The sequence below is a fragment of the Oenanthe melanoleuca genome, chromosome 25, assembly GCF_029582105.1.
Source record: "Oenanthe melanoleuca isolate GR-GAL-2019-014 chromosome 25, OMel1.0, whole genome shotgun sequence".
In the NCBI taxonomy this organism is placed as follows: domain Eukaryota; kingdom Metazoa; phylum Chordata; class Aves; order Passeriformes; family Muscicapidae; genus Oenanthe; species Oenanthe melanoleuca.
In genome coordinates, this window is record NC_079358.1 from 5,499,822 (window position 1) to 5,511,834 (window position 12,013).

At 50.7% G+C, this 12,013-nt stretch overlaps 2 protein-coding genes across 2 annotated transcripts in view; one reads left to right on the forward strand and one right to left on the reverse strand.

Moving 5' to 3' along the window:
* Positions 1 to 155: 155 nt before the first annotated feature.
* Positions 156 to 2,521, reverse strand: MBLAC1 (metallo-beta-lactamase domain containing 1). Its single transcript, XM_056510286.1, has 2 exons — positions 1,495 to 2,521; positions 156 to 243 (listed from the first exon to the last, which is right to left on the reverse strand). The coding sequence occupies exons 1-2, from the start codon at positions 2,420 to 2,422 to the stop codon at positions 218 to 220; spliced, it is 954 nt and encodes a 317-aa protein (XP_056366261.1). The 5' UTR covers positions 2,423 to 2,521; the 3' UTR covers positions 156 to 217.
* Positions 1,772 to 12,013, forward strand: part of LOC130263338 (transcription initiation factor TFIID subunit 6-like) — an 11,159-nt gene continuing 917 nt past the window's right edge. The window contains exons 1-10 of the mRNA XM_056510843.1: positions 1,772 to 1,861; positions 3,122 to 3,422; positions 4,170 to 4,256; positions 6,197 to 6,350; positions 8,018 to 8,074; positions 9,031 to 9,150; positions 9,659 to 9,801; positions 10,373 to 10,450; positions 11,279 to 11,380; positions 11,922 to 12,009. Coding sequence (XP_056366818.1) covers positions 3,267 to 3,422; positions 4,170 to 4,256; positions 6,197 to 6,350; positions 8,018 to 8,074; positions 9,031 to 9,150; positions 9,659 to 9,801; positions 10,373 to 10,450; positions 11,279 to 11,380; positions 11,922 to 12,009 — 985 coding nt within the window. The 5' untranslated portion in view covers positions 1,772 to 1,861; positions 3,122 to 3,266. The remainder of the gene's footprint in view (positions 1,862 to 3,121; positions 3,423 to 4,169; positions 4,257 to 6,196; positions 6,351 to 8,017; positions 8,075 to 9,030; positions 9,151 to 9,658; positions 9,802 to 10,372; positions 10,451 to 11,278; positions 11,381 to 11,921; positions 12,010 to 12,013) is intronic.

A 12,013-nucleotide genomic window follows, 5' to 3' on the forward strand; every position in this document is an offset into this window, starting at 1 on the left:
AAAGTCTCAACGATGTCCCCAAGGCGTCCTGTCCCCATTTTGGGGTCTTCAAAGTCCTGGGGACGTCCCCAAGGGGGATCTGGTGGCATCTCAAGGGTCTTCAGATGTCCCCAAGGGGGTCCTGATCTCCAAGGTCTCAGTGATGTCCCCAAGGTCCCAGTGACACTCAGGATGTCCCCAAGGTCTTAGATGTCCCCAAGCTCCGGTGTCACCGCTGTCACTCTCTCTCCCGGCTCTCGGCACCTGGGGACAGCACAGGTGTCACCTGGGCTCGGGGACACTCTGCAGTGTCCCCAGTGCCACCTCCAGAGCTGTCCCCATGTCCCCAGTGATGTCCCCATGTCCCCAGATGTGTCCCCCATGTCCCCAGTACCACCTCCCATGGTGTCCCCATGTCCCCACAGCTGTCCCCGTGTCCCCAGTGTCACCTCCAGAGCTGTCCCCATGTCCCCAATGATGTCCCCATGTCCCTGTGTCCCATTTCAGGGTTGTCCCCATGTCCCCAGAGCTGTCCCCAATGTCCCCAGTGCCACCTCCCATGGTGTCCCCATGTCCCCAGTGATGTCCCCATGTCCCTGTGTCCCAATTCAGGGTTGTCCCCGTGTCCTCAGTGCTGTCCCCGTGTCCCCAGTGCCACCTCCAGTGGTGTCCCTGTGTCCCCAGAGCTGTCCCCATGTCCCTGTGTCCCCAGTGGCTTCCCCATGTCCCCAGAGCTGTCCCCAATGATGTCCCCAATGTCCCTGTGTCCCATTTCAGGGTTGTCCCCATGTCCCCAGAGCTGTCCCCGTGTCCCCAGCAGTGTCCCCATGTCCCTGTGTCCCAATTCAGGGTTGTCCCCGTGTCCCTTGATGTGTCCCCATGTCCCCAGTGCCACCTCCAGTGGTGTCCCCGTGTCCCTTGATGTGTCCCGACGTCCTCAGAAGTGTCCCCAGAGCTGTCCCCAATGATGTCCCCAATGTCCCTGTGTCCCATTTCAGGGTTGTCCCCATGTCCCCAGAGCTGTCCCCGTGTCCCCAGTGCCACCTCCAGTGGTGTCCCCATGTCCCCAGAGGTGTCCCCATATCCCCAGAGCTGTCCCCATGTCCCTGTGTCCCATTTCAGGGTTGTCCCCATGTCCCCAGAGCTGTCCCCAATGTCCCCAGTGCCACCTCCCATGGTGTCCCCATGTCCCTGTGTCCCAATTCAGGGTTGTCCCCGTGTCCCCAGCGCCACCTCCAGTGGTGTCTCCATGTCCCCAGAGGTGTCCCCAATGATGTCCCCATGTCCCCAGAGCTGTCCCCAATGTCCCCAGTGCCACCTCCCATGGTGTCCCCATGTCCCTGTGTCCCAATTCAGGGTTGTCCCCGTGTCCCCAGCGCCACCTCCAGTGGTGTCTCCATGTCCCCAGAGGTGTCCCCAATGATGTCCCCATGTCCCCAGAGCTGTCCCCAATGTCCCCAGCGCCACCTCCAGTGGTGTCCCCGTGTCCCCAGCGCCCCCTCCAGCCTCTCTCACCATCTCCATCCTCCTCCTCACGTCCAGATCCGCCATCCTCATCCTCATCATCCTCATCCTCATCATCCTCATCCTCATCATCTTCCTCCTCCTCTTCCTCCTCCTCCTCCTCCTCGCGGTCCCAGCCCCGCCCCCTCCGCACGCGGAACGGCGCGCCGTGCCCGGGCACGATGACGTCAGCGGCGGCCAGCAGCCTCCGCCGGCTGCGCGCCTGCGCGCTGGGCTCCTCGCTCAGGGCCCGCCACTCCCGCCCGTCCCCGCGCCGCTCGAACGCGTCCCCGGCCACCACCACGGTGCCCAGGCCGGTCCCGCGGGCCACCAGGCTGACGTGGGCCCGCGTGTGCCCGGGCGTGGCCACCACCTCCAGGTGCCCGGGGTGCAGCACGAGCGGCGCGCCCTGCGCCAGCCCGTTGGGCGAGTAGAGGCCGCGGCTGCTGCACAGGTCGAAGCCCACGAGCAGCGCGGCCCGCGGGAACAGGTTGAGGTTGCCCACGTGGTCCGAGTGGCCGTGGGTGGCCACCACGTGCGTGACGTCGCCGGTGGCCACGCCCTGCGCCCTCAGCAGCCCCGGCAGGCGGTCCCGTAGCCACGGGCCGCCCGTGTCCACCAGCACGGTCAGGGGGCCACCGGAGACCAGCGTGATGGAGCCGTCGGCGAGCGCGGGGCCGGCGGGGGCCGGGCTGTGGCTAGCGAGGGTGGGGCTGTGGCTAGTGAGGGTGTGGCTAGTGAGGGTGTGGCTAGTGAGGGAGGGGGTGTGGCTAGTGAGGGTGTGGCTGTGGCTAGTGAGGGAGGGGGTGTGGCTAGCGAGGGTGGGGCTGTGGCTAGCGGGGATTGGGGTGTTGTAGCCAACCTGCAGCACCCGCACCGAGTACAGCGGGCCCGGCACGGTCAGCGAGCCCAGCGGGCGAGTGTGGTAGCGCCGCGGCATGGCGGGGGTTAAACGGCCTTTTGGGGGGAATTTAGGGGGAATTGGGGAGGTTTAAAGGGGATTTTTGGGTTGGAGGGTTCCAATGTCCTGTGGGGGGGGGGGGGGAGATCAGGCTGGAGGAAACCCCCAAGGGTTCCCCCTGACCCCCCCCCCCGATTTTCTCTCAATGGTCTCCCCCAATCTCCCCCCATTCCCCCTCCAATGGTCTCCCCCATTCCCCCCCTCATTCCCCACAACGGTTTCTCCCATTCCCCTCACGGATCCCGCTATTTCCCCCTCAGTGGTTTCCCGCAATTTCTCCCCTCATTCCCCCCATGGCCTCCCCCATTTCCCCTCCTTCCCCCCCAGTGATTCCCCCCATTGTCCCCTCACTGTCCCCTCATTGTCCCCCATTGTCCCCTCACTGTTCCCCCCACTCCCCCCCATTCTCCCCGATGGTCTCCCCCGCTCACCCCGCGCCTCCCGCCGCGCACGCGCTGCCGCCCAACCCCCGCCTCCCTTTCCCGCCTCCCGCAGGTCCTGGCAGGTCCATAACAACCCTCACCCACCTCCGCTTCCCGCACCTCCACCAAACCCTCATTCCCCCTCACACCGCGCCGACATATCGCGATAACCATTATCATAGATATCCCCCTAACCTCCAGCTAATTAAACCACGATTCACCCCTCGGTGAATTTTATACAAAATGTTCCTTCCAGGACCCGCGGCGGCGGGAGGCGGAGCCCCAAGATGGCGGCGGCTCTGAGGGGCCGCTCCAAGATGGCGGCGGCGGCCGCTGCCTGAGGGACTCCGCGCGCTTTTCCCCCGTTTTTTGGGGCTCCCCCCGGTTTTGGGGGCTCGGAGATGGCGGAGGAGAAGAAGCTGAAGCTGAGCCACACGCTGCTGCCCGCCGAGTCCATGAAGGTGATGGCGGAGGCCATGGGGGTGCCGGGGGTCCCTGAGGAGACGTGCCAGCTGCTGGCGGAGGAGGCGAGCTACCGCCTCAAGGAGGTGGCGCAGGTGAGAGAACACCCCAAATTTTTGGGGTACAGGAGGTTTGGGGGATGAACCTCAAAATTTGGGGGTGGGGAGCCCCTCAGAGCTCAAAATTCCCCTCAAAAAAGCAATTTTCCCCTCACGCACAGCACCCCCAAACCTCTCCTGAACCGCATCGTTCCTCCCCAGATCTCCTTTTTTCCCCGATTTTCTCATCCTAGCCCTAATTTTATTTTTTTATCCCTAAAACCATCCCAAACCTCATTTTCGCCCCTTAATTCCTCTCAAAAATCTCTTCTTCCCCTCCAAATTCCTCCCCAAATCTCTTTTTTCCTCCCAAATTTCTCATCCTAGACCCCAATTTTATTTTTTCTCACCTAATTTTCCTGACATAAAACGCTCATTTTAATTTTTTTCCTTCTTTTTCCCACTCTAAACTCCCTTTTTCTCTCAAACTCACATCAATCCCTTCTTAAATCCATTTCCCCCCCAAAAACATCCCTTTATTTTACCCCAAAACTCTCTTTATCTCACTTTTTCCCCAAAAAGTCTTTTTTTTACCCCCAGACATTTTCTAAACATCCATTTTCCCCCAAAATTCCCTTTTTTTCCCCTAAAAATCCTCTTTTTTTCTCAAAAAAAAAAAATCAATTTTTTCCCCAAAAAATCCCATTTTTTTACTTCCAAACCCTCTTTAAATAAATTCTTTTTCCCAAAAAAATCCCTTTTTTGCCTTAATTCACCCCAAAATCTCTTTTTTTTCCCCCACAGGATGCTCTGAAATTCATGCACATGGGGAAGAGAAGAAAACTCACCACAGGGGACGTGGATTTCGCCCTAAAATTGAAAAATGTGGAGGTAAAAACACCCCAAAAAATTGAAATAATAACCCAAAAAATGATAAAAAACCCAAGAATTGAGGGAAAGCCACGAAAATCAGGGAAAAATGGAAAAAAATTTGGCAAAAAACTGGGGGAAATTCACTTTAAATTGGAGGAAATGTTTACAAAAATGCAGAGAAATTTTTTAAATTTAAAGGAAAAGTTCCCAAAATTGAGGGAAATTCCCTAAAAATTGAGGGAAAGTTTCCAAAATTGGGGAAAATGCCCCAAAATCAAGGAAAATTCTCCTAAAATTGGGGGAAATTCCCCTAAAATTGGGGAAAATTCCTCCAAAAATTAAGGGAAGTTCTAAAATTGGGAAAAATTCACCCAAAATTGGGGGAAATTCTCCTAAAATTAAGGAAAATTGCCCCAAAACTGGGAAAAATTCCTGTAAAATCAAGAAAAATCCGCTAAAATCAAGGAAAATATCCCCCCAAAATTGGAGAAAATCCCCTCAAAACTGGATGAAATTTTCTCAAAAAAATCCCCAAAACACCAAAGAAAATTTTTCCTAAAATTGGAGAAAATTGCCCCAAAATCCAGGAAAACAGCCCCCAAAATCAAGGAAAATTGCCCCAAAATTGGGGAAAATCCTCCTAAAATCACCCCAAAATTAAGAAAATGGAGAAAATCCCCTTTAAATTGGGAATAATTTCATTAAAATCAAGGAAAACAACCCCAAAATTAAGAAAATATTTCTCTAAAACTGGAGAAAATCCCCTTAAAATTGGGAAAAAATTCATTAAAATCAAGGAAGACAACCCCAAATTTAAGAAAATGTTCTTCTAAAATTGGATAAAATCCCCTTAAAATTGGGAAAAATGTCATTAAAATCAAGGAAGACAACCCCAAATTTAAGAAAATATTCCCCTAAAACTGGAGAAAATCCCCTTAAAATTTGGGAAAAAATTCATTAAAATCAAGGAAAACAACCCCAAAATTAAGAAAATATTCCTCTAAAATTGGATAAAATCCCCTTAAAATTGGGAAAAATTCCATTAAAATCAAGGAAGACAGCCCCAAAATTAAGAAAATATTCCCCTAAAACTGGAGAAAATCCCTTTAAAATTGGGAAAAATTTCATTAAAATCAAGGAAGACAGCCCCAAATTAAAGAAAATATTCCTCTAAAACTGGAGAAAATCCCCTTAAAATTTGGGAAAAATTTCATTAAAATCAAGGAAGACAGCCCCAAATTTAAGAAAATATTCCTCTAAAACTGGAGAAAATCCCTTTAAAATTGGGAAAAATTTCATTAAAATCAAGGAAGACAACCCCAAATTTAAAAAAATATTCCTCTAAAACTGGAGAAAATCCCCTTAAAATTTGGGAAAAATTCATTAAAATCAAAGACAACCCCAAAATTAAGAAAATATTCCTCTAAAATTGGATAAAATCCCCTTAAAATTGGGAAAAATTTCATTAAAATCAAGGAAGACAACCCCAAATTTAAGAAAATGTTCCTCTAAAACTGGAGAAAATCCCCTTTAAAATTGGGGAAAAATTTCATTAAAATCAAGGAAGACAACCCCAAATTTAAGAAAATATTCCCCTAAAACTGGAGAAAATCCCCTTAAAACTGAGAAAAATGTCATTAAAATCAAGGAAGACAACCCCAAATTTAAGAAAATATTCCTCTAAAACTGGAGAAAATCCCCTTAAAATTGGGAAAAAATTCATTAAAATCAAGGAAGACAACCTCAAAATTAAGAAATTATTCCCCTAAAACTGGAGAAAATCCCTTTAAAATTGGGAAAAATGTCACTAAAATCAAGGAAGACAGCCCAAAAATCAAGGAAAATTCCCTGAAAATCAGGGAAAATCCCCCCAAAACTGGACATAATTTTCCCAAAATGCAGGGAAATGTTCCCAGATTTTTTGGGAACCTTTCCCAATATTTGATTTCCCCCCCCAGCCCCTGTACGGGTTCCAGGCCCAGGAGTTCATCCCGTTCCGCTTCGCCAGCGGCGGCGGCCGCGAGCTCTACTTCTACGAGGAGAAGGAGGTGGAGCTGAGTGACATCATCAACACCCCCCTGCCCAGGGTGCCCCTGGATGTCTGCCTCAAAGGTCAGGGAATTTTGGAATTTTTTGGGAATTTTTTGGGAATTTTTCGGATTTTTTTCGGATTTTTTTCAGATTTTTTTTTAATTTTTCGGAGGATTTTTGGGTGGAGCTGAGTGACATCATCAACACCCCCCTGCCCAGGGTGCCCCTGGACGTCTGCCTCAAGGGTCAGGGGGAAATGGGGATTTTTTGGGAATTTTTTGGGAATTTTTCAGATTTTTTTTGGATTTTTTTCGGATTTTTTTCAGATTTTTTTTTTAATTTTTTGGGGGATTTTTGGGTGGAGCTGAGTGACATCATAAACACCCCCCCTGCCCAGGGTGCCCCTGGACGTCTGCCTCAAGGGTCAGGGAATTTGGGAATTTTTGGGAATTTTTTGGGAATTTTTTGGGAATTTTTCGGATTTTTAATGGATTTTTTTTCAGATTTTTTTTTAATTTTTCGGGGGATTTTTGGGTGGAGCTGAGTGACATCATCAACACCCCCCTGCCCAGGGTGCCCCTGGACGTCTGCCTCAAGGGTCAGGGAATTTTGGAATTTTTTGGGAATTTTTTGGGAATTTTTTGGGAATTTTTCAGATTTTTTTGGATTTTTTATGGATTTTTTTCAGATTTTTTTTAATTTTTTGGGCGATTTTTGGGGGCATTTGAATGACATCATCAACACCCCCCTGCCCAGGGTGCCCCTGGATGTCTGCCTCAAGGGTCAGGGGGAAATGGGGATTTTTTGGGAATTTTTTGGGAATTTTTCAGAATTTTATTTTTTTTTTTATGGATTTTTTTCAGATTTTTTTTTAATTTTTTGGGCGATTTTTGGGGGCATTTGAGTGACATCATCAACACCCCCCCTGCCCAGGGTGCCCCTGGACGTCTGCCTCAAAGGTCAGGGGGAATTTGGGAAGTTTTTGGGAATTTTTCGAATTTTTGGGGTTTTTTTTTTAGAACTTTTTTCGGATTTTTTTGAATTTTTTTCACATTTTTTCCCGATTTTTTTTCAGAATTTTTTGGGGGTTTTAGAGGGATTTACAGAGATTTTAGGGGGGTTTTGGGGGGGAGTTATGAGGAGATTTTGGGGTAATTTGGGAATTTTTTGAGGGTTTTTTGGGAAATTTTGGGGAATTTTTTTGGATTTTTTCTGATTTTTTTTTTTTTTTAAGAGGGATTTTCTAGGGGGATTTTGAGGGGATTTGAGATGAATTTTGGGTGAATTTATGCTGAATTTTTGCTGAATTTTGACAAAACTTTGGCTGAATTTTGGCTGAACTTGTGATAAATTTTGGCCAAATTTGTGCTGAATTTTGGGTGAACTTTGGCTGAATTTTGAGTGAATTTTGTCCAAACTTTGTCTGAATTTTGTGTAAATTTTGGCTGAACTTTGGCCAAACCTTGGCTGTATTTTGACCTAATTTTGGCAGAATTTTGGGCCAAATTTTTGCTGAATTTTGGGTAAATTTTGGCCAAATTGTAGTTAAATTTTGGCTGAAATTTGGCCAAATTTGTGTGAATCTGGGCCGAATTTTGGCCAAACTTTGGCTGAATTTTGGCCGAATTTTTAGCTGAATTTTATCCAAATTTTGCCCAAGTTTTATCCCAATTTTATCCCAATTTTATCCCAATTTTATCCCAATTTTATCCCAATTTCATCCCAGTTTTATCCCAATTTTCCCCCAGCTCACTGGCTCAGCATCGAGGGCGTGCAGCCGGCCATCCCTGAGAACCCCCCTCCAGGTGAGACCCCAAAAACCCCAAATTTCCCTTTTCCCCCATTTTGGGGACCCCAAAAAAGATTTTGGGGCTCCCTGACCCCATTTCTAGGGCCCCCCAGAGGATTTTTTACTCCCCTGACCCCATTTTTGGGGCCCCAGACCCCGTTTTTGGGAACCCCAAAAAAGATTTTGGGGCCCCCCAGAGGATTTTGGGGCCCCCTGACCCCGTTTTTGGGGCCCCCCAGAGGATTTTTGACTCCCCTGACCCCATTTTTGGGGCCCCAGACCCCGTTTTTGGGGACCCCAAAAAAAGATTTTGGGGCTCCCTGACCCCATTTCTAGGGCCCCCCAGAGGATTTTTACTCCCCTGACCCCATTTTTGGAGCCCCAGACCCCGTTTTTGGGGACCCCAAAAAAGATTTTGGGGCCCTCTGACCTCATTTTTGGGCTCCCTGACCCCATTTTTGGGGCCCCCCAGAGGATTTTTGACTCCCCTGACCCCATTTTTGGACCCCCTGACCCCATTTTTGGGGCCCCCCAGAGGATTTTTGACTCCCCTGACCCCATTTTTGGGCTCCCTGACCCTGTTTTTGGGGCCCCCCAAAAAGATTTTGGGGCTCCCTGACCCCATTTTTGGGGCCCCCCAGAGGATTTTTGACTCCCCTGACCCCATTTTTGGGCCCCCTGACCCCGTTTTTGGGCCCCCCAGAGGATTTTTTACTCCCCTGACCCCATTTTTGGGGCCCCCCAGAGGATTTTTTACTCCCCTGACCCCATTTTTGGGGCCCCCCAGGGGATTTTGGGGCCCCCTGACCCCATTTTTGGGGCCCCAGACCCCATTTTTGGGGCCCCCCAGAGGATTTTGGGGCCCCCTGACCCCGTTTTTGGGGCCCCCCAGGGGATTTTGGGGCCCCCTGACCCCGTTTTTGGGGCCCCCCAGGGGATTTTGGGGCCCCCTGACCCCTTTTTTGCCCCCAGCCCCCAAGGAGCAGCAGAAGGCCGAGGCCACTGAACCCCTGAAATCGGCCAAGCCCGGGCAGGAGGAGGAGGGGACCCCGAAATCCAAGGGGCCAGGAGGGGCTGGGGGCGATGGAAAAGGTGAGGAGGGGGATTCTGGGGTGGCTTAAAGGGGATTTGGGGGGATTTGGGGAGGTTTGAGGGGAATTTTGGGGTGGTTTAAGAGGAATTTGGGGGATTTTGGGGCAATTTAGGGGGATTCTGGGGGGGTCTTGAAGGGGATTTTGGGAGGTTTGAAGAGAAATTTTGTGAAATTTGGGAGATTTTGGGGGGGTTTGGGGTGATTTGAGGGGAAAATTGGGGGGTTTGGGGTGGTTTAAGAAGATTTTGGGGCGCTCAATGAGATTTTAGGGTTCTCAGGGTGATTTTGGGGATATTTTGGGGCGCCCCTGAGATTTTGGGAATCCCCAAAAAAAAATGGAAAGAGAAGCAGCGCCCCCTGCTGGATGGGGGTGGTAAACCAGCAGGATTTGAGGAAACCCAGTCAGAATTTGGGGGGATTTGGGGGTCTCAGGGCAATTTTGGGGTGCTGAGGCTGATTCTGGGGTGCTCAGGGGTATTTTGGGATATTTTGGGATCCCCAAAAAAGGGAAGGAGAAGAAGCCCCCCCTGCTGGAGGCGCCCCCCCTGCGGCTGAAGCCGCGCAGCGTCCACGAGCTCTCGGTGGAGCAGCAGCTCTACTACAAGGAGATCACCGAGGCCTGTGTGGGGTCCTGCGAGGCCAAACGGGCTGTGAGTCACCCCAAAAACCACAAAACCATCCCCAAAAAAATCCCAAAATTCTACAGAGTTCATAGAGCCCAAAAACCCAAAAAAAATCCCATAAAAATGGCAAAAAATGCCCCAAATCTGCCCCTACAAGGAGATCACCGAGGCCTGTGTGGGGTCCTGCGAGGCCAAACGGGCTGTGAGTCACCCCAAAAACCCCAAAATCATCCCCAAAAAAAATCCCAAAATTCTACAGAGTTCATAGAGCCCAAAAACCCAAAAAAAATCCCAAAAAAATGGCAAAAAATGCCCCAAATCTGCCCCTACAAGGAGATCACCGAGGCCTGTGTGGGGTCCTGCGAGGCCAAACGGGCTGTGAGTCACCCCAAAAACCCCAAAATCATCCCCAAAAAAAATCCCCTAAAAATTCCTAAAAATCACCCCAAAAATTCCTAAAAAAATTTTAAAAAAAAATCTCTTAAAAATACCCTAAAAATTCCAAAAATCCCCCAAAATCACTCCAAAGCTACACCCCCAATGTCCCCAATGTCCCCACAATGTCCCCAACGTTGTCCCCTCTGTCCCTGTCCCACAGGAAGCTCTCCAGAGCATCGCCACTGACCCTGGGCTGTACCAGATGTTGCCGCGCTTCAGCACCTTCATCTCCGAGGGGGTGAGAGACCCAGAACCCTGGGAATTCACCCCAAAATCCTGCCCAAAACCCTGGGAATTCACCCCAAAACCCTGCCCCAAAACCTGGGAATTCACCCCAAAATCCTGACCCTAAACCCTGGGAATTCACCCCAAAATCCTGACCCTAAACCCTGGGAATTCACCCCAAAATCCTGCCCAAAACCCTGGGAATTCACCCCAAAATCCTGACCCTAAACCCTGCCCCAAAACCCTGGGAATTCACCCCAAAATCCTCCCCAAAACCCTGGGAATTCACCCCTAAACCCTGGGAATTCACCCCAAAACCCTGCCCCAAAACCCTGGGAATTCACCCCAAAACCCTGCCCCAAAACCCTGGGAATTCACCCCAAAATCCTGACCCTAAACCCTGCCCCAAAACCCTGGGAATTCACCCCAAAACCCTGCCCCAAAACCCTGGGAATTCACCCCAAAATCCTGCCCAAAACCCTGTCCCAGAACCCTGGGAATTCACCCCAAAACCCTGTCCCAAAACCCTGGGAATTCACCCCAAAACCCTGCCCCAAAACCCTGGGAATTCACCCCAAAATCCTGACCCAAAACCCTGGGGCTGTCCCCTCAGTGTCCCCTGGCTGTCCCCTGCCCCCTCATTGTCCCCTCATTGTCCCCCTCAGTGTCCCCTCAGTGTCCCCTCAGTGTCCCCATTGTCCCCTCAGTGTCCCCAGTGTCCCCTGTCCCCATTGTCCCCTCAGTGTCCCATTGTCCCCTCAGTGTCCCAGTGTCCCCTCAGTGTCCCCATTGTCCGCAGTGTCCCCATTGTCCCCTCAGTGTCCCCTGTCCCTGTCCCCAGGTGCGGGTGAACGTGGTTCAGAACAACCTGGCGCTGCTCATTTACCTGATGAGGATGGTGAAGGCTCTGATGGACAACCCCACCCTGTACCTGGAGAAATACGTGAGTGCCACACCTGAGTGTCACCTGAGTGTCACCTGAGTGTCACCTGAGTGTCATTAATGTCACCTGTGTCACCTGAGTGTCACCTGAGTGTCACCTGTGTGTCATTAATGTCACCTGTGTAATCTGTGTGTCACACCTGTCACCTCCTGAAACTTCCTGTCCCTGATGGACAACCCCACCCTGTACCTGGAGAAATACGTGAGTGTCACCTGTGTCACCTGAGTGTCACCTGAGTGTCATTAATGTCACCTGAGTGTCACCAAAGTGTCCTCAAGTGTCTCAAACCTGTCCCTGAGTGTCCCAGGATGTCCCACATGCGTCCTCAAATGTCCCAAATGTGTCCTGAAGCTGTCCCCAAGTGTCCTTAAATGTCCCCAATGTCCCCAATGATGTCCCCAATGTCCCCAATGATGTCCCCATGTCCCCAATGTCCATGTGTCCCCAATGTGTCCCCATTGTCCCAATGTCCCCAATGATGTCCCCAATGTCCTCATGTCCCCAGTGACGTCTCCCTGTCCCCAATGTCCCCCTGTCCCAGCTGCACGAGCTGATCCCCGCTGTCATGACGTGCATCGTCAGCCGCCAGCTCTGCCTGTCCCCGTGTCCCCATGTCCCCAATGTCCCCAGTGA

What these genes read in the sequence shown, in the direction of transcription:
- MBLAC1 (XM_056510286.1), bottom strand. Translation starts at nt 2,422, where the DNA reads ATGCCGCGGCGCTACCACACTCGCCCGCTGGGCTCGCTGACCGTGCCG. An exon ending in TGAGGAGGAGGATGGAGATG is followed by an intron (nt 244 to 1,494) that starts GTGAGAGAGGCT and finishes TGCTGTCCCCAG; the next exon opens with GTGCCGAGAGCCGGGAGAGA.